Raw genomic sequence first — 21,914 nt, forward strand, 5'->3', positions numbered from 1 at the left:
GTCTACTTGCGCAATATGGAGTTACCAAGTAAGAAATCAAGGAACTCTTACGATCAAGTAATGCTAAATGCAGCTCTTTCAGCTATTTGCTAAAGTGGAAAAGAGGTCCGGTTGAACCGTCATGGGTAGCTTGTGATTTCTGGGACCATACCAAATGCACCAACCTCAATATCGAGGTTAATGAAATTGAAAACGTGCAGTGGTATTGTGATATGTTTGTGTGAAAATGGTGCTGATAAAATTTTTCGGTTCTTTTTTCATTAGCATCGACTCTCAAGTGGTATTTTCTTGAATTGTTTCTTGTCGCATGAAATAAACAAATACATTATCAGAAAACATGTTGTACCATAAAGTTTTAACATGTAGGCTACACGAGTATAAGCTTGCCGCCTTATTCCTTTGGAATTTTTCTTGTACTCGATGCAGGCTAAGCGTAATGACTCACTTTTTATTTTGCATTACACTGTAAACGTACGATAATCGTTACGGTTAAGTTACGCTTATAGGATATGTGAGGTATACTAAAAACGTTTAAAACTTGACCGGTCCATTATACAAACGCAAAAGTAAAAACGAATCGTAGTGGTTGCGCATCGTTTTACACCAACCAAGTTACCTGAATATTCTTCTCCCTTATTCTTACAATATTTATACATACATATATTTATTATGCAGTTATTCGATGAATCAATGAATAAAAAAAATTTATTTTGCATTGCTTGTAACTCCAATGTTCTTCTTCAGTCTTGCACACAACAAACGGCAATACTGTAAAAGGCTAAATTCTTCATAAAAATACGTCCGCAAAAGCAGGGAAATGCGGACGCATTTATGGAGATTGGTGGCCGCATTTGCAAGGAGTGTCCGCAATTACCCGGAAAAAGTAGTCTTGGAAGAAATCGTTTTGCTCCGTTTTTGCATCAACAGAAAATAATATAAAATTATAGTAAAAAAGTAGATTAAATTCTGCACAATATGGTGAAAAAATTTTTTCGCTAGCCCCAGGCAAACGTATTTAACATGAGATTTAAATCGCAAAGAAAAAATGTGGCCGCAATACCGCCGATAGACCCTAGTAGGGTGTAATGTTTATAGTTTTGCCAGTTAGTTTACAATAAAAATTTTTATCATAAATTTTGTTAATTTGTGGTTTTGTTAATTTCAAACTACATCATTCAGCCAAAAAATTTTTAAGTAACTTTTTTGCAGTGTAGTCAGTTTTTCCTCAAATGGAACCTGTCTTCTACTCGTGCGGGCGATTTTTTGATAAAATTTGGACACTGGGTGTTTTCATAGACTGAATACTCGGACCCCTACTTCAATTTGCAGCTTTGCATTTAAGCTTAGTAATTCAGTCACGCAACGTCAAAGTTTGGGTCAGACTGTCGAAGGGAATTAATTTAAGTTTAATTTACACTTTGAGAAAATTAGTAGCCTATGTCGTTTTAAGGTGAAAATTAGTATACATTTTAATTTACAGACTAGCGTAATTGCCATTAACCATATTCGTGACATCATCTGGTTGTGCACATGAATATTAGACCCCTTAACAGTTTCATTAAGAAAATACCACTTGCAGGTTACGCAAGTGTTTTTTTACCAAATTCGGTTACAGGCAGCATGTGGAAATGGAATAGACGCTGGCGTATAATTATAGCCCATACATAGGTTTAGGTCTACGCCTTACAATAAATCAAACTTACCTGTTGAATTGTTGCAGTTACAGCACTAGATCCAGTTGATGCGTCTCCTGCTGCATTAGCTGCCATTTACTAAACGAGTCAAGTTTGGTCTTCAACTTATTGTTTCTTCAGCGGACTGCAGTGGTCTAGCAAAAAAACGAAACCAACGCCTCGTGTAACTCTTCCCAAAAGAAAGAAAGGGAATAAAATGGCGACGGCAAACCACGTGAGAAACAAAGCATTGTGGGTAAAAATAACTACCGCTGTTATTGATGAATCTTGGACTTCTAGGTCTTGGGCTTAGGCCAGGGCTACTTAACTATTTTTAGCAAAGGTCCAGTTACAAAAGTTCAAAATTTGCTTAGGTCCGTTATAACTCTCACGAAGTAATTTACAGTCATACAAATGTATTAAAATACTGTATATAAAATATAATTCTCTGGATGGGTATTAATTTAATTTTAAAATTTCTGGATTTTAAATTATTTAATTCTCTGGATTTTTTTGACACAACACATGAAATACGGTATATACAAAATCCAGTAGAGCGGTATTAGCAAAACCAATAAGCGAAGTTTAATTATTGTGCTGTTACAGCTTTACCGTTAGAGGGATAATTAGTATTTCTTTTTCTTGATAGTTCTTTAAATCTTGGTTCTAAAGTAGTGAGAGCGAGTTAAAGGCAGTGGCGAAGGTTTTCGTTGGTCATACAAACGGGAAATTTATTCTTTATGAAGTTCATGTTTGAAAACGTTGACTCGTAGCTGTTGCACTTTGATATCAACAAGGCTTGTTTGATTTGTTTGAAATTGTGCTATTGTCTGCTGTTTTTTTTGTTTTTGCAAATCAACGATAATGGAGTTGGTTTTGTTAAAAAACTGGTGTCCTTTATGAAGTCACAAATATAATTGTGACTTCATAAAGTTCTTTATGGGTTGCAATTAGCACCTTGCTGATGATGGGCTTTACCAAGAAACAGCGCTGTCGAAGGCTACATCCCCTTAGTCAGCTTAGTGGTTTTGTATTAAACTTGTGTAAACATTGTCTTATCAACAAAAGATGGCGCAAAACGCCGGCTGCCCCGATTGACAAACGACCTGTTAACAAAAACCGCTAGAAGACTAGTTTGCGCTACCACTTACACACTCGCTGATTAACTGAATAAGCAAGAATAACAAAACTAATGATGAACGATTTCATTTGCGTAAATACTGAGGCAGATAAGGTCCGGATTCAACACTGAAAAGGTCCGCATTCGGACCGCGGTCCGCCAGTTGAGTAGCTCTGGCCTAGGCCGTTGCTACATAGAGGCAAACGAGGCATTTATGTCCGTCAATTTTTTACAATTCTAGTACAAAACATTGTTAGTGCTAAACTACAGCACTTAACCGGGGATGTATTTGGCAAATTTGCCTCCGTAACAGTTTTATCTGGCTACGGCTATAGAGTAGAATACAGAGAGTAAACAATGAAAAATAATTTCACATAACACAATGTTTATTTAAAGTGGAAGCGTAAAATTTCAATAAACAATTACAAAAACGGAAATTTCAAAGTTACAAATAAATAAAATATTTTGGATTTATTCAAATCCAAACCAAAAATGATCATACTGCTTCAATTTATACAGAAATTTGTCAAACGGGATAGATAATTCCAAGCAATGAAATAAACAAGTTGTAATGGGGCAAAACAAAAATTATTCATACGGATATATCCTAAAAAGAAAACCAGTACGTTAGATAAATAATTTTACACAAGAAAATGCAAAACCGAAAAATAATCAACATCAAAAGAAAAAGTTGAATGCGTTGTAAAGTTCCAATTCGGAATTTAATACAATGAAGCTTTCCAAACAAAAAGAAACAAAAAATGGAAACAATTAAACGCAAATATAGCAAATTGGAAGTTACTGAATAATAATAAGTTATTGAAAAAATGTAAATCAAAGCTTTTACCAATGTTGTAACAAGCCGATCAAGCGCTGATCTCGAAATTAATGCGGTTCGTGTTCCGTATTCGATACCCAGTGGCGCTACAGCCTATACCGTTGTAGGCCTAACGGTTAGGCCCTAACCTAATGCACTTGGGCAAGGCATTAACGATATTGCTCTTATTCAGTGGAACTGGTGGACCGTTTTTTAAATTCGGCCTATACTACATAAAGAAAAAAAAACAAAAACAAAAAATGTGTGTCAATTGGAATTTGCACAAAGGCTTGCTCGTAATCGGCGCTCGAGCGAGGAGGAATCGTCGACGGATTTAAGTGGTGATCGTGCTAAGACTTTCCTCACTCCAAGGATAAAGATTATCATACCGTTCTATATGTTACGGGGCCAACAGATTCAAGCTACATGCACATGACAATAACTAGCCTAGATAGCCACTTGTTGCTAGATGTCTTTGTTACGTTAATAATTACCACGTTAGAACCCTGATATTTCATGTTATAATTATTATCTTTTGCTGCACTTTACTCACATAACGTTGATTGAAAGTAGGCAAGGATATTGTCTTTACGTAACCTATTTTCAAGTCCAAAAACTGACCCGATGAATCGCAAACGAATTAAGCTGCATATTGGAAGTCATTAAACAAAATTGGGGAACAACTGTCTTCCAAGGCTTTCCGTGCCGTCGCCCTTGATCCAAAATTCTTTAACTTAACATAAAAGTTTTCTGCCAAAATTGGAGCAAATTTACAACAAATCGATAGCGCTTGTTTCAATGAAATTATATGATTAACTGCAAATAAGTTAAATTTTGTAACACTTCGGAATGTGTACTGCATTACTTGCAATATTGCAACGTTAATCGTCAATGCTACATGCAGGTCGGCTTTGCGGCTGGCTGTCATTCCTGTAGCCGAGCGAGTTGAACTGTGAAGTTTAATGATGTTTCACGGCTATTCAGGTCAGGTTTCACTAAAGATTCTTATCTCAATGCGTAACTATTGCTGATTAGAGGCTGTCCTAAGGAATGACTTGCATGTGGTCAGATAAACATATATTAGTTTTTCAATTGTTTTATTGGTTCGACCGTCAAAAGCTAATAGCCCGACATGTAAAGGTGGTCAATGCGATTACTACATCCTGAGCTAATTGTTAAGAGTAGGTGTGTCTTGAGATAGAGATGCAGTCCTTTTTTAAATACCTTATAGCGTTTATTGCAAGAACGCTTGTAAAAGCGGTTTTAAACACTATTTACCCGAGGGTAAATAATAGTAAGTAAGTAATGTAAGTACTAAAATTTGCTACCAATTACGGGCATCGCAATGTAATTAAAGCAATTACTGCGACGGTTACGTCATAAGTTAAAGACATAGGCTAGTTACAAGCAGAGGTGGGCACGAACTCACTAAATTTTGAGCGCGCTCCTTATTAAGGGTTATTCGCTCATCGTTCTGTTTTTGCACTAACAACGCTGTGAACGCATTAAGTGGATACAAATGGTTGGATTTTGAGTTGAAAAACATTTTAGGTTGTTGGACTGCTGTAAGACTATAATTTTAGGTAGCAAATAAAAAAATGTCTGCTTTGAGACTAATTTCACACTCAATTTTTGCTCCACGAAATTAATGGCGAAAAATAAAGAGCATAACACGCTATATTAAGCACACCACGTTATAACCATGTAATGGCGATTCGATGTAAATGCTTTGTTATTTAAGCAGACAACAGTGAGCCGAGTTGTCATCATGGTGACGTAATTTGGTTCACGTTGCCGCTATTTTTACAGCTTACCCGATATACCGGTATGCTTGAAAGTAATGTCGCATGTAACTTTATTCGAAATTGAATTACATAATTTACATGCGAAGTGACGGTAACTATAGTGTATAATTGTGACCAGCTTTGCATGAGACGCGAAAGCTATAAGTTATATACGTCGTGGGTTTCGTGTACTGTGATATGACTTTAACAGTTTAGCGAGGTCACAGGTAGGGATACACATTCTAGAATAACGAATCCTAAAGAACCGAATCTCAAAAGATTCGAATACAATTTTCTTATTTTTCCCGAATCTAAGGAACCGGTTTTATTCCATGATTGAAGGTTTCCATTGGTACACGCAGGAGATGTTGTTATCGATTGTTATTTTACATTCGTATACTGTGTGGTGGGTGCGTTAGACGTCATAAATTAAACCTTGTGTTATGTCTATTCGACAATTGTAAACTTGCTTGAACCATAATAATTCTGTGAGCCTACTGTAAATTCAAAACAAAAGCACTGCTGGTGCTTAATATTTTTTTACTTTCATGCTATTCTAGAATAGATTCCCAATTCTAGATCCGGAATAAACTATTCTAGATTATTCCAAAATAGTCACTTATTCTGTATTGCACATCCCTAGTCACAGCTATGCTTTCCTTACTCTCCATATATAGGTTACTTGATTTATGGTTGTAGCAATAGTTATCAAAGAACAGTTGTTATGCGTCACATTACAAACTTTGTTTTCTGGTACTGCCCGGTTTCGGAAAAGGGCAATATAGGCGAAAAGCCCAGTGCAAACTTTTGTGACTCTTTGACTAATTACGTAAGTTTTATAATTACTGTCACTTACGTTCTACACTATTTGAAAGTTAAAATATTAAATAGTGGAACGACGACATCTACAGTCCTAAACGGTTTTTAATACTCCACATATCTTTTGTGGCAAGTGTGACCAAAACAAAACTCTTCCGCATGCATGGGATTTCATGAAATTTTCTATAACTTTTACAAAAAATAACTAATTACAGTTGCAGTTAGGCACACATTTTACAACGCAAATTTGCAAAGCAAGAATACGACTGGTGTTCAAAATTGCGCCGGAGTGAATATATTTTAGCTACTATTAATTTTTAGCGGGAGCGTCAGCAACAAAGAAAAGCGCTTTTTTTAATGTAAGAACGAAAGCTATCGAGCGACGCCCTTTTGAGTGGTGGCCCAGTTCTGCTTCGAGTTCTTAAGTTTACAAAGTTATGTTTATTAGTTATTGCAAAGAAAAAACGAGTGTTGCAGGCTGCAGCGTTATTATTATTACAGTATTTAACCAGAAATTAAACGTTCTACTTTATAAAAAAACAGGTACTCAAAAACCCATTATATGTGCTACTGCAAGGGTTAAACCAAGTTGTTTTTTAGATTCGATGAGGCCCAGTGGTACAGAGTTGTGATCGAGCCTTGCCTTTTTAAACCGAAAATTTATTTGAGGGTAAAATTAGGCCCAAAAGTCAGATTTGCCATATGAATCAAAGTCATTCTTTTATAAGATGCGCTTTGCTCCCGACGGGTAAGTTTTTATAGCACTCTGAGCATATGCACGTTCGTGCATAAAGAAAATGAAATTACAATGTATATGTGGCAGAGTCAGTGTGAGTATGAATAAATTTAGACTGGAAATTGTTTTAAAATTAAGCCCGAACCCGATCCTCAATTTCTTCACAGCTCTTGTCATATTTCATACAAACTCACTTCATAAACATTAAAGTTATATAATAAATCATAGTCAGCTTTATAAGAAAATATTTGTATTTAAAAAAGCTACCACAAAACAAATTATGCTGATGGGAGCATCAATTATTATACGCGTGGAAGTAGGCCTAACTTGGTTACTTTCTTCCACAGCTGATCCTTGAACTCTACAACAGTTATTCGAGCAGAATGAATTTTTAAGAAAAATGCCTTTAATAAGCAACACAAGATTAATTTAAGTGGCCCGTGCTTGCAACTTATGGCAACGGAAGCAAAAAGCGCGTATTAGTGCAAAACAAGCTCACACACTACAACCGTGAAAAAGAAACTGAAACATTGATCAACTTTGAAGAGCGACAGAAGACGACATTGGTTGCATTTGTCTTGAAGCAAAATCATCGTTAGTAGAAGGATAAAACATCGGAGGCAGTTCAAACTGAGCGGCGTCATTGGCAAAGTCTGCTTCGATTGTTTCGCCCGAGAAAGCAGTGGTTTGCTTTGCATCCTGTAACTCTGGTAGTGATGTTTTAGCCGGACCTTTTGAAGGTACAGAAACTATATTACGCGACACAACTAAAGGCCAAGGGCCAGGCTGGGCTGTTGCAGGAAGACTGTGTTGATAGGCCTATAAAATCAAACATAACAATCAAACATAATAACAAAGCAGTAGTATGAAACGTTCAATTATGCCTTAATGAAGATAAAACCTAAATACTCTGATTGTTCAATTACAGTATATCGTCCTATGGCAAAGGAAATATGCAAAGTTCCGCAAACCTGTATTGCCGCTTTTCTTGCTTTTTTTCCAGCTACACGTTGCCTTGTTGTCATTATTCGGTCATTTGCTTCCTGGAGTAGCCTTGTTTCAATTTTCGACTTATCTTGAGCACCCGCCATCTGTCTCATCAACTGCTTATGCTCCATGTATCGTCGTACTAAGTCTGCCTGCTCGGATAACTGAAGCTGCAAGAAAGAACGATTTAATGGAGATGGAGGAAATAGAGGTACACTTGCTACGCTCAAAACAGGATAAAAATATATTTACGCAGAAAATGTACACGACGTTAGTAGCCTACAACTTTGCTGGTTAAGTGAACCTTTATTCCATCGACGAGTTGTCCTTTCTGCATTCTGACATCATCTTTGGCCGCCTGCCTGTCGTGGCGAATAAGCGCATTTGATACGGACATATGCTGATTTCCAAAGTCTGCAGCAAACATGAGCTCTTGGTGCCGGTTTCGATGTCTTTGAAGTGCTCTCTCTTTTCTTTCTTGTGCCTTTATTGTAGTTGATATGAATAAAAACTATACTTTCGTTTCCGTATTTTCTGCAGTCTTACAAAGATTACCAATAAGTGAACACGCTCTTGTAAATAAATTGTTGACGAAAGAATGCATTTAAAATAACGGTTTGTACTAACATATTCGAGATAAGTGGCTTTATTGGCATCAAACTGTTGTATAGCTTCAGCTATTCGAAGTCTATCTTCTTGTCTTTGGTTTAAAGCAGCTGTACGTTTTTCATCCTTTGAGAGGAACAAAAGTAATTTAATTTAAAAATGAAAAGCAAAACATCAAGAACATAGAACACTTAAGAAAACTGCAATTAGTTTAAGAAATACGCTTCGTGATTTAAAATATTTGCTACTTATGCGGGGCTCGGAAAGTTATGATGTTACGATTAGTTACGATGTCCAAGTGATGGCAACAAGTTCACCGCGTGGTGACGATGTGGCCGTCATATCTTGCTAATTTTACCTTGAAAGCAGAAACAATCTGCTTAGCCTGCATCCGCTCTTGTTGTACTTTCATAACTCTATCCACCTTTGTAGCGATGTTGTCAGTCTTATCTCGATCTCTGTATGCCTTTGAAACTGCTACCAACGTTGCCAGACTTACATGATCTTTCAGCTTTTAATTGAAAGATAAATGTGTCTTCGTCAAGTCAACAACAAACTCAAGTGGATACTTTTTAGACACTGATTTAGTGTACCCGAGGAGGTGGCTTTGTTCTTTTTGCTTGTGGTTTAGGCTTCAGGAGTTCCTGGTCATGCCAATAATCAAGAGCATCTCTCACGTCTCTTCCTGCTTCCCTGTTCATTAGCACCTTGTCTTGCACTGGATCAAGCTAAAGCAACACAATATCAACTCAACCACTGGAACTAAATTGAATACATTGTGTACAAAAATGTTGCAAATCAAACATGAATACAAAGATTATGCAAAAATATTCGCAAATTAATAATTACATAATTCTCTCAAACATGGCTTTTGTCAAAAAAAACAAATAACACAATAACGGAAAAACACAAACGGTTTAGTGCAGGATCAGTTTTAATGATTCTGGGATAATTACAAAAACGTTTAGTATTTTTGTTTATGAAAAAACACGGCTGAATTTTGTTGTTTGCTACATGGAATGAAACCTCTAAAACATCCCATTAGAATTATACTAAGCTCAACAACCAAAGTTAACAGATTACAATTGACATGAAAATCAATTATAGCAATTGTTGGCTATTATTTGTATACTCATGAACCTAAATATACATTTTTTGCCACATTCAGATCTGTTTTGGACAAGGTAAGGTGATTAGATGTTATGTTAGAAACACACAAAACAGATAAGCTAACCTCTGCTATTATTGGCCTTCCCCCGGAAACTTGAAAAGTTTTGTCATGAATTCTCCAGTCATGGTTTGGTATTTCCTCATCTCCTTCAAACTGAATACCAACTTCTCGATGACTGTTACCACCCTCAACAAGCGTACCGAAGACCGGATGTGGCTCGGCCAATACATGATGTACCAAGTCATTCTGCGGGCCAAGCATCTGTTGAACAGTAACTGGTTCCTTTCGCTGAGCTTTAAGTGCAGAAGCCGGGGCGGTAAGTGGAGCATTCAATGGTTTTGATGCCTTTTCCACTACATTGCATTACATTGACATGATTAGTAATGAACTGCATCCTGGTTAAGCATTTTATCAACAACTAGTCAAAAAATTCAGATTTGTGTATCCTTAAGTTATTTAAAAATAGTATTTAATCCCTGAAGGAGAGCAGAGTTTCAACTAATATCAGGAACTTGAACACTCATTATGTCGACAACTGCTAACTTCAGTTAAGTACCTTTCTGCTTTTCAAACGACAGTGAAAGAGGTTTTGAAAATAAGGACTGAGGAGGAAGATCAATCTCCTTGTGAACATGAATGGTTATATTTTGTTCATCAGGACTGTTATCTAAAAATATTGTGTATTTGACATTTAACACATAAAAAATTAAACAATAGGTAGCTTGCCAACTAAAATCTGTCAGCTTTCTGTTTTTGTATATCTCAGTAATAATTATGGAATACAATAATGTGCATAGTTTTTATATCAACACAAGTTTTCACATTTGGATAATGTCGTCTTTACTTCTACTACTTAACTTTTATTTTCCTACTCTTTTCAAGCTTACCAAATGAACGTAAAGCATTTTGATGAAGCTTTGCAAGATTAATATGAAGAGATGGTGGTAGCAATTTTAAATCAAAATCGTCATCTTTTGGATAGGGCAAAATTTCTTTGTCCTGTAAAATAATATAAAAACTGATCATAAAGAAAACTTAATGTGATGATAAATTTCATCCACCTTTTAATGTTTTCTAATTTAAATATAGTTAGTATCAAACTGAACAATTTATATGCTGGTAGTCTTATTCCCGTATTTATTCGATTGTAAACCGTGGCTTACAAATTTTTTTATCATCTTTTGTGCATTTTATATTCCAGGACGGCTTACATTTTCTTATCTAACAAAAATTTTATTTGCTGCTTTTTTTAAATTGGCTGCACTTCTTTGACAAAACTTTTTTAACTCATCCCTTGGGTAAAACGTTTGATCTAAAACAGTTTACCGTATTCTAATTTCAACACAATTACCACACATGCTGTGCGGCTTACAATCAAGGGAGGCTTACATTAATTTTTTAGCACTACCAGATGCGTTTTACAATCGAGGACGGCTTACAAACAAGAGCGGTTTACAATCAATCAAGTAAATACGGTATATGTCAACTAGGTATACTTGGGACATTTTTTAATTTTTTTTTAAGTACTGTAGATTATTTTGAAATGTAGTAATAAGAAAATTACTGGTATTTGGTATAAAAACTGGTATGTAGCCATAGTTTTTGAAACCACAAAGGTTTTTGATATTTGAAGGGTTCCCTAGTCCCTTTTTTAAAAAAATGCTGTTGTCACAAGTTACCAACTTGGAGTAACTTAGGACACAATGTTTTTAGCTGTTTTCGTTAGGTATCCCGGGTTTTTGTGGTTACTTGAGACAAGACCACTGTTTTAAAAAATACTAGTACCAACTTGCCTGAAAAATTGTATTGATTAAAGAAAAAAACAATGAAATTCACAACAAAATCTTCATAAGACCATGCTTCAACGATTACCATAGTTGATACCCTGATAAAACTACATTTAATCTGATGTATGGTGATGCAGTCAGGGTTGCTAACTCAAAACAACTCGATCATTTTGCTGAAGTTGATGTTGTACTTAAAAAATAAAATTCCTTAACTTGAACTCGAAAAATAAGAATTCCTGAATTTGAGCTTAAAAACTAACGATGCCTGTACTCGAACTAAAAAAACAACGATCGAGCTATCTCTTATAATGATTGCAATAAAACCACTTATCAATTCTTGCAGCTTGCATTAGAATAAGATTTCAATACTGATCAGAAAAACTTCACATTTAGGTGAATTCCAACTTGAACTTAAAAAATACTTCTGTTGACCTAACAAAAATTGATTATGCAAAGCTTGACTAGTGAAACCTTTGTGAACTCAAACAATTAGAGAACAAGAAAACTCGAATTACTGAATATGCAAAACTTAACTTGAACTCAGACTTGCAAAACCTTCTTGAACTCTAACTCCAGCTGGAACTCAAATAAAAATTGATTGAGTTAGCAGCCCTGATAACAATGTAAGTCAATATATTTGAAGAGTGAAGAAGTTACAGTTGAAAAGTACTTAGAGAGTATTTTACTCTCAAAGATCATAATGTCTCATCTCCCAAGAGTTGGTTCTGGAGGTATGTCAACAATTTGACAATCTTTTACAATATAACTGTCCTTTTGTACTGGTCATGCAAATTCTGCTGCAAATGTTTGATTCATGAACAAGTTCTCCTCACCTTGTTTTTCCTCAACTCTCCAAAGAAAGTACTTGCCGTTTTTCTGCTTTACAGTGGGGTAGCGGACAATTACCCATCATCCAACACAGACTTCCTTGTTTTCAAACTGATTGTCATTTGCACTGCATAGACACTGTTCATGCTCAGTCTCAGATTGTTCAGACGATGAGATTTTCTCTAAATCATCCTGTGAACCTGGCCACAAATTTCTGGGTAGAAGTGCATTTTTCTTTGATTTTGACTTTGTTACTGCTGGTGGAGAGCTAAAGCTATGTATGTCTTCTATTTGGACACATTTACCAGGAACAGCATCAACCTGTTTTGCTTGTTTGTCTTGCACTTTTCAGAAAATCGCATTTCCTGCAAAACATCAACAACAATTTGGGAGACAGTTTGTACCATTTCATCGTTTGCATTTTCATTCGCCGACAGCTTTCTAATGACTTATACAGCACTTAATGGCACAATGTCAGTGGTTCGAAATCCAGAAATGATGTTTGTCTTTGCATTGACCAACAGCTTCTTCCTCAGTTTGTCAACAAGCTGGGAAATTTATTTTTTGAACACTTGTCAGTTTTTTCTGTTTGTTATCTTCCATGAATGAATAATTTAGAGTTTCTTCAATGGGCAATAGGTTACAACAGGTTAGTTGTATTTGAAGGCAGGCAAACAAAAATGATCTCGTCTTATTCAAATTTTTGCAAAACTTTTCCAGATAAATGTGAGCTTAAGTTGTCACCGATGAGTACTTTCTTCCCTTCAAGCCCGGTGAACCACAGCACTATAGCTTTCATGAACCAGTCTTCGAAGCAGTGTTGATCAAACCATCCGCTTTTTGAGAGATTGTAGATGGTATTGGAAGGACCGCCTTCTGTCCAACACTCCCACAACTGTTGTGCTTTGGAAACAACATACTCAGGAAATATATATCCAGCCTCTGTCTTGGCATACATAACTGATGTTGATGATTTTGAAGAATTCATGATTCTTTCTGAATTACCGACTCCACGTTTAAATATGAGCTTTTGCCTTCCTGGATCATCACTAATGTTTCATCGTAATTCACTATGTTTTAAGATGGTACATCCTTTAGAGATTCAGGAAGGTTTTCAAAGTACTTACTTATGGCTCAGATTTGCTCAAACAGATTTCATGTTTCGACACAAGCGTTGTGTGAGGACATGCTGATAACGTTTTTGGAATAAATTTGCCCACTCTTTTCCTGGCACATTATTTTTAAAACTGGGAATAACCATTCCTTTTTGCTCAATTATGTTTTTTCCAATCATTGTAAGGTCAAGAGTATTAAATGGAAAGCCCCACTCTGAAACTTTGATGAGATGATTAACAACTACTTTTTCAAGTTGAGGAGGAAAAATTTTAGGGTGTCCGACTGGCCCAGCGAGTTGATTGTGAATTTTTCAATGAAGAGTTGATTTAAGAATTCCACGCTTTTCTGATGCATCATTCAACGACATACCACCTTGAATATCAGTTACAGCTTTTTCTACAGTTTGTTTTGTGAAATCATGGTACTTTCTAGAACCAAGGAAACGTTTGTGTTTTCTTGGCATATTTAAATTAATGTATTTACCTGAAATGCTGAAATATGAAGATCATTTCATAACTTATATTCACATTTTTACTACTGGTATCTTCCGTAAGTCCAAACCAAACACTAAGTTATTGAAAAAAAGAAATACGTGCAAAATGAACTTGGAACATTTCATACACTAAAATTTTGAGGTATCCCAAAGTAACCTAATATTTTTACTATATTATCTTGGCAAAAGTTTTGATGAAAATCTTGTATATTAAGGTAAATTTAAAGTTGAGGTATTAAGGCATACTGAAAGTAAAAACTAATCAAATTAGGAAATTCCACCATACTGTGCCATATAACTTTTTTCTGGTCTTCAAACAAATTATTTTTTTGTATCCTATAACTAAATAGTTGTAATATGAATTTTGTAATTTAAAGTTATGTTACTTTGACATATTTATTATTAATTAATCATAGTCTACATCTACCAATTATAATATCAATAGTCAGGAATGATTTTGCATATAATCATAGAGCTCTATCAAAGTTGAAACCTCTGTTTGTCCCAAGCTACCTACCAAGTCCCAAGTAATCCCGTTTGATGAGTATGTTTTAATTCAGATGCAAGTTAGACTTGTAAAATCAATTTTAATATATTATTTTAATGGTGATAAATATTCCAGGTAAATTGTGCCAAATTGCACCGATAAAAACCTTAATTTATTTTAAATCAATAAAAATATAAGAATTACTGTACATCATTTAAATACTAAAAACTGCGATAATGTTATGCCCTATTTCTGTTAATGTTTTGCAATATAAGAACTATTTGCAAATACAGTAAAAGTTTGTTGAATAAACGCTGAAAGTAACGAAACTAATGATGTTTGAAATATGTAAAGTAAGTACGATACAAAATTGTGATGACTTTTAAGTATTATGTTTAGGAGAAGAAATATGATTACTCAGTCAGTAATCAAGAAATATATTTCTACAATTTAAACTTACATCAATTATGTTTCAACATGACCTAATTAAGCTATCAAGGACACAAATCAAAATAAAATTTTCATATCATAGTGATAAGAAACACTTACAAAATATTTGCTATTAACAATGATCTAACAGCCAGCCGAAGATTTATTATGAGATTTTTTGATTAATTTTAATATAATTAGTGCTAATCATGTATTGGGATTAAAAAATGCTTTGAGGTAAGTAAAATGTGGAATTAAACAGCTTCAAGTTTTAGCTTGCTGGAACTAGTAAACTTATTGTAAGATATCGTAACTAAGTGAAGTCAGTTTATTGAGTTTCTGCTATATTTGTTTAAAGTTAATGGAATCAAAAAATTAATTCTTCTTTGAATGCAAACTTTTTGTGTTAGAAACATTGGATTACGTCAGGGTTCTTAACCTAAGGCAGATGATCGAAAAGGTGTGTCACAGAAACAATCATCCTGGATAATGAAAACTGAGCAATAAAATAAACTTTGAATTACTACTGCTGGTGTCTGAAAAGTTAGGACGTAGTTAACTGGTTATAAATTTACATCATAGCAAGCAACACTCAGTGTAAAACCTCAGATGGACAAAGTGTGCATACACATTCGTGCTTGCAAATAATTGCACATCTGTGATCGTTTATTGTCGGTTATAAAATAGTTCTGTTGGCTATAATAATCCAATTAGCTATGGTTAATAAAACGTCTCATGGCAAAAATACCATTTTTAGCAAAGTCCATGATAAAAGTAGTTTTATCTGATTGTTCAATGTGCTTTCCATTGATAAATTAGCTGACCAAGCAGTTGGTTTCGGCAAATATCAACACCCATGAAAATCAACTTGATTGTTGATATACAAAAACTGATATACAAAAATACATGTTTCCCTTGTATCCTGTTCATATAGCAATTTCTAAAATTAGTGTAGCAGAAACATCAACAAAAGAACAGTAAATACATTTACAAATATATACAAATACATTTTTACGCAACGTACATCAGCAATTGCTGCTTTGTTTGGAGTGTCAGCACAATGATGAGTAAGAGTCGTAGAAGCACTTGGCGTTTTTGAACCTGGCCGACGATTCTGCATATAGACATTCAATCACTTACACTTATGAATAAGCTAAGATATTTCAAAAAGAGTTGATATTGATGAAAACCTCAACCTTATTACCTTAAGATATGTGTCATAGTCCAGGCTGAAAGCTTCTCCACCATGACTTTCACTGGGCGTCTCATGAGCGAAGATATTTAATTTCCGCATTTTTTCACTACAAATCAAGTTTTATTGTTGACAACATTTCTTCATATACCTTTTAGGTACTACAAATAGATGACTAACTATAAAAGAGGATTGAGAGTTGATATAAGAAAACATACCAAACTTTAAAATAACTGATGTTTCTTTTCTTTCTACACAAGTGGCCTCTGACCCAGCGTTGTATGACAACTACTGGTGATCCACGAACAAATCGTTTGTTGATATCAGACAAGATTTTACGTACAACTTGCATTTCAATTTCAAGAGTTCTCAGTTGGGCTGGCTGCAAGTAAAAACTACATTAAAGTATGACATTTCTTGGGTTTGTTGATAACTGCACATTACTAAACACACATACTTCAATTTCTTTTGGACAGAGTTCCACATACAATCTTGGATTCATGGCACTAAATCTTTTCGAAAACAAAGCATCTTCAATAATTTCGTCATCTCCAACAACATGATGGTCCAATGCCTTCAAAGACCATATGCTATTGACTGTATGGTGTCTATACAAAAAAAATATGTTTTTGCAGGTTGAAAATGAATTTCATGCTGAATATGAAAATTATTTTTTCACATCTTTCTGTATTTAGATACGTCTGAAAGAAAACCAAAACAAGCAAGTCTTAATTTCAAAACTGGTCCATCCTTCCATTCCTAAATTTCTCAAGATAATTTATTTGCTTTAGGTTTTTAACCGTTGGTTTTAAAAATTATCAGTGTTAACCATATATACATAACTTGTAAGTTATAAACTTATAATACTGCGTAATGAATCAAATTTTTAAAAACATTTAAAACAATCTTAGTTCTTCATTACGAAGCTATATGAGTGGTTATAAGAATGATGCACAAAGCATAGCTATAGTTGTGCAATTTAACAATACCTGTAGTTAGGCTTCAAACTTAAAGGTGTGTCATACAATGTAAGAGCAAGGAGATTTGGGCAAGCAGCAAGGGCTTGAACGTACTCAAGCTTCCCAATACCATTATCATGAAGGTTTAGGATTTTCAAGTTTTGCATCTGGCTCCAAAATGGTTCATCTGGTAATTTTGTAATCTAAACATAAACATGCATGCGTAGGTGAAAGCAAACATGAGTATTGTTTATATTACACTGTAGGTGGTAGTAAATAGACATCAATTTAAATTCCATAAAAACACCATATAAAAAAAGAGTAGAATTTTATTGACCATAAAAAAAGTTCACTGCAACCACAACGTTTACGGCAGAAAAACAGTAGCATTACCTGATTGCTGTGAAGATCCAGCCTAATTAAATGTGGGCAGTTTTCCAATGCACTAAACCTTGTTAAATAATTGTTGTGTAAAATGCAAACTTTAAGGTGGCGACAAGACTGAATATAACCAAGAGTTCGAACATGAAAATGTGCCAAATGTAGGTATTCAATCTTGTGCAAAGATTGTGTTTCCTGATCAGCAGTGCTACATCTGTAAAGGAGTAGTTAAACAGAAAATTAATAAAAATTAACTTATGATATACACTTAGTATATGGATACTGTATTACTATAATTTCATTTTGCTGACTTATATTGCCAATAAAACATCTATGCAATCTAAGCAATAATTTTAGTATGTGGGTCTTATGCAAGAGTACTGTAAAAATTATAGCCGATAAGGAGTTGCAAGGACAAAAATGCGATGAACGGAAAAGGAATAAAACAAAAAGTAACAACGATTAGGGCATGAAGCAACAAATAACATGATCATATGCTTTTTATGGTCATATTTGCATGGTCTCAAATTTTTCTGTATGAAAGCATCCATTTAACATGTTGATTGGAGCAAATATTTCAAGAAGTTTGAATTCGTTTGTCAATTTTTGTTGCTTACAGTTTATGAAAAGTTAATTGCTTTTGAGGTGGTTTAACATCTCCGCTAAAAACATATTGTTAGCTTTTAAAAAACGTTGTAAGTATACACACATCTGCCTCATAAAAGAAGTTTTTAAGCCAATATTAAATTAGAGTTATTAATATCAATATTAATACATCATATGTAGATTTTTGACCAAATAATTTTCCAATAAGGACACAGTTAACTGTCAGGTCTGGTGCAACAAGCCAGGCTGTGCAGAATGTAGAATATATCATACATGAAATAATAAAAAATTGGTACTTTGGTGTGAAAAATTTACTCTCTATGCCAGGGGTTCTTAAACTTTTTGGCACACGCCCCCCTTGACGGTACCTAAAAATTTCGTGCCCCACCTCATTGCAAAATAAAAAAGCATTAAACAAAACAACAATTTATTTTCAATTAACTTTCATTAATATGAAGGATGTAGTTGTTTTTGGTAAACCTAACGTTTAATTCGATGCTTTGTAGAAGATAATGCACATCTAAGGTCGGCTTCACAGTCAAGTTTGTTCCTACGTTTTGTCTTTATATTCATGAAGATGACGCTGCAAACGACTTGGTTTCAAAACGTCGTTGCTTAGCTTTTCTAAGCATATCACGCATTGCGGTACGACTTTTCGGTTCACTGTGGTATCTATAAAGCCATACTTCAGATAATTTTGGTCATACTTTCTCTTTTTTCCACTCATTTTGTGTCAATACAATTAGTTTAATTACTAAAATACCTGGTTATTAAATCAATACTAAAATTAAGTTTTACTTGATAATATTGACATTACTATTTTTATTATGTGTGGCCGACACTGCACACAAATTTTCAATCGTTAATGACTCAAAAATTATACGTCGTAAACTGATCGGATATTTACAGGTTAGTAGCAAAAACATCAGGCTTCCTGTATACATCAAAATTGTAAAACTAAAGAAAATGCATTTAGTGTAAATTTAGTATTTCTACAAGTGATACATTTGTAAAAGTTTTTCTTGTTACGCCGCCCCCCGCTGTGAGAAAAAACAGGTTACCCCAAAAAGAGAACACAAGAGAACTAGTCGAGCTAGGAGTGCGTGAATGAGTAAACGAAAACAATACGCTTCAATGCGGAGAAACACCAAAGATTATGACGTAACAATTGATGTATTTCAGAATCCAAATTTCAAAAATACAATTGCCATCGTGACACACTTTAAAATTTTTGTAAAAATGAACCTATAGCGAAAGTCAAGAAAGCATGTTTAGACATAGCTCATATAATAGACAGTTTGTCATCTCTCGCGCCCCCTTGTGAATGTTACACGCCCCCCAGTTTAAGAACCACTGCTCTATGCGATTGAATGTTTTAGAAAAGCTTTAAATTAGTCAATAAAGCTTTTACAAGTGATTTTTTTTAGCGAATGAATTTCAAATTTTTCTTTGCAGTGAATTTCAAAGGTGTTGACTGTTGACCAGTTAATGTGTTAATGGTGATTGGTCAATTCAACCCATGCATGATTCAACCCAGGACAACTCAACCCAAGGACTATTCAACCCACAGATAATGGTTGGATCTTCCTGGGTTTAGTTATTCTACGTTTAATTGTCCTGGGTTAAATCGTCTATGGGTTGAATCAGCCTGGAACCACATGTTAATATGACCAGACTCCAGATGTTATGAACACTTTTTTATTTCTTTTACTGGTATATCTTGTTTTTTTTCTGCTAGGATGATGTTGTTGTGTTGTTACTTTGCGCTATGTGACATTAACCCACAACTAAGTCATTTTTTTTTCTTGTGAAGTAACTGCAGAATAGAGTTTGAGCTCTTGGCATAAAACACGCAGCTCACCTTGCAAATGACCAAAACATGATGTCTTGGTCATTATGTGGTTAACTGTGTTGATCCAAGTCTGGTCATTGTGGCCATTCAGGCTCACCAATCAGACCATTCATGTCCCAAGTTAGTCTTAAAGTGGCTTTTACTGAATATTACATCGAAAAGTGTTCATACGTACCGTTCAAGAAGAAAAGCTCTTGATGGAGAAATAAGGTATCCACCCTCAGCAGCTTGCCTTAGTGCTGCATCTGCAAGCCGCGTGTCATATTTAGATTGAATGATATCATCTTTCTTTCCTTTCCTGGAAGCAAGATTGTTGCCTCTATTGCTTTGGGCTGAAGCTAATGCATTTCGATGCGCGTAAGGTTGAGGTGAAAAATTGTTTGCATCAAATGATTGCTGGGCAGCACTTTCCATGCTGCTAAAAATCTTATGGCCCTAACTATACATTGCATAAGCAAATTACAGCATCAGGTAAACTAGATCTACCTGTTGACAATTTTAATCACTCAGAATGGCTATTACCATAATCTCCTTAAAAACATGTTATTATGCTTTTTAACGAACAGCTACAAGTGATACAGCAAACACATTTTAATAATAAACTAAAATATTCTTATTACAAGCCTTTAGTACCGTAAATATCTCACACAAGCCAAACTTTACAGTCTAACATAATTTTGAAAATTTATACTTAATATATACTATGCGTGCAAACGGTATCTTTAGACATTTTTGATAAACTTTAATAGCACTCTCTGGGTATTTGCTACATTTTTACAAATAAATAACTCATTATATCTTATCAGAACTTTTCTCGGCTGTACCTTCTATCTCAGTTATGCTGCATAAGTGCATATAAAGTAGGCTACTGAGGGGATGACAGCAACATATTTCTAAACAAAAGTGAATTTTAGTTATACATCATGAACATGAATTTTGAAGGGCAATATTATAAAATTTATTTCAAAATATTCATGTAATAACCTGCGTGACTAACAACTTCATATGTTGCCTTATTGAATGCCAAAACAGTGAATAATTTTATTCTTAATTCAAGTTTACTTGTACTTTGTGTCATGCTTAGCGGATAGGCCTACCGCAACCGCACAGTTGCAAACAATCTACTTGAAATCAAACTAGTTGGCTTGTAGGGCACATGGAAGATCTTGCCCACAAACTTTGGTATTCAAGCATAAGCAACGTTACAGTACAATACAATTTGGTAAGGATTTCTAGTAAATAATTTGCACAGAAAATAATTTAAATTTAGTTGGACCCAAAAAGCCAGATGGGCATACAACAATCAATAGGCTTGTAAGAAAAATTTCAAAAACTTGATATTCTACAGAGAAATTGCAAAGCTAACAGTGTTCAATGAAAATCGCCTGAGCTAGAACATTGCAAAATGTATGCACATTGCCCACAGTCAAAAGGGTGGCTCCAGAAGTTCATAAACATGCCAGCTGAACTTTTTTAGTATCACAACGATTTATAATAAACAAACAAAGAAAAGCTGGTTTTTGAAAGTCAATTTATAATAAATGCACAAAGAATTTAAGTTTCAGTTCACACCATCAAGCCAAAATTTACGTCTTTGCACAAATAATTTCTCGTCAAAAACTGCCGCAGTTGGGTACAATGAACAATGTGGAAAGAAACCAAATCTTTTTTACGTTTTATGCTTTTTTAAACTTTTAGCTGCCACTCAAAGAACCTCCTAGAAAATCTCTTAGTCGTTCATTTGGCAGTTTCCCAAATTTTCCACTCTGGAAATTCAAGAGCAAGGTATTTTCAGATATTGAATGCAGTTTTATGTTTATTCTTATAATAGCCTAATGTTCATTTTTCCTATAACTGCATTGTTATTTTTAATACTTGCATCTTAGAATTTCAACATGTTTACTAGTTTCTTAGTTTAGTTCATTACATCAAATCTCCACTATGGCAGTATTATTGCCACGTTTTGTCATATGCAGATACTGGTTAAATAAAAAAATGCAAGAGTCACCATGCTTTTTACTAGAATATGCATTACTTCATTAGAATTATGAGGCAAAAATTAAACTATGTC

At 34.6% G+C, this 21,914-nt stretch overlaps 2 protein-coding genes and 1 long non-coding RNA gene across 8 annotated transcripts in view; 1 reads left to right on the forward strand and 2 right to left on the reverse strand.

Annotated features, from left to right (window-relative positions):
• The window catches only part of LOC143468844 (far upstream element-binding protein 3-like), a 19,284-nt gene extending 17,409 nt beyond the window's left edge, over window positions 1-1,875 (reverse strand). For 4 of the 6 annotated variants that reach the window (XM_076966280.1, XM_076966282.1, XM_076966279.1 and 1 more), the window contains exon 1: window positions 1,704-1,874. In XM_076966280.1, the coding sequence (XP_076822395.1) occupies window positions 1,704-1,769 (66 nt within the window). In that variant the 5' untranslated portion in view covers window positions 1,770-1,874. Of the gene's footprint in view, window positions 1-1,703 lie in introns of all 6 variants that reach the window. The other 2 variants (XM_076966281.1, XM_076966283.1) reach the window with 1 other exon arrangement.
• Window positions 1,876-7,173: 5,298 nt separating this feature from the next.
• On the reverse strand, window positions 7,174-20,402 carry LOC143469311 (uncharacterized). Its single transcript, XM_076966967.1, has 16 exons — window positions 20,019-20,402; window positions 17,398-17,599; window positions 17,035-17,207; window positions 16,503-16,653; window positions 16,264-16,427; window positions 16,058-16,154; window positions 15,878-15,967; window positions 10,601-10,712; window positions 10,270-10,380; window positions 9,777-10,066; window positions 9,136-9,270; window positions 8,901-9,053; window positions 8,564-8,668; window positions 8,241-8,420; window positions 7,921-8,106; window positions 7,174-7,768 (listed from the first exon to the last, which is right to left on the reverse strand). The coding sequence occupies exons 1-16, from the start codon at window positions 20,255-20,257 to the stop codon at window positions 7,484-7,486; spliced, it is 2,673 nt and encodes an 890-aa protein (XP_076823082.1). The 5' UTR covers window positions 20,258-20,402; the 3' UTR covers window positions 7,174-7,483.
• Window positions 14,824-15,376, forward strand: LOC143469312 (uncharacterized). Its single transcript, XR_013119098.1, has 2 exons — window positions 14,824-15,090; window positions 15,264-15,376. It is a non-coding gene; the product is annotated as an uncharacterized LOC143469312 (long non-coding RNA).
• Window positions 20,403-21,914: the final 1,512 nt, after the last annotated feature.

This window comes from Clavelina lepadiformis, chromosome 8 (assembly GCF_947623445.1).
Source record: "Clavelina lepadiformis chromosome 8, kaClaLepa1.1, whole genome shotgun sequence".
Taxonomy (NCBI): domain Eukaryota; kingdom Metazoa; phylum Chordata; class Ascidiacea; order Aplousobranchia; family Clavelinidae; genus Clavelina; species Clavelina lepadiformis.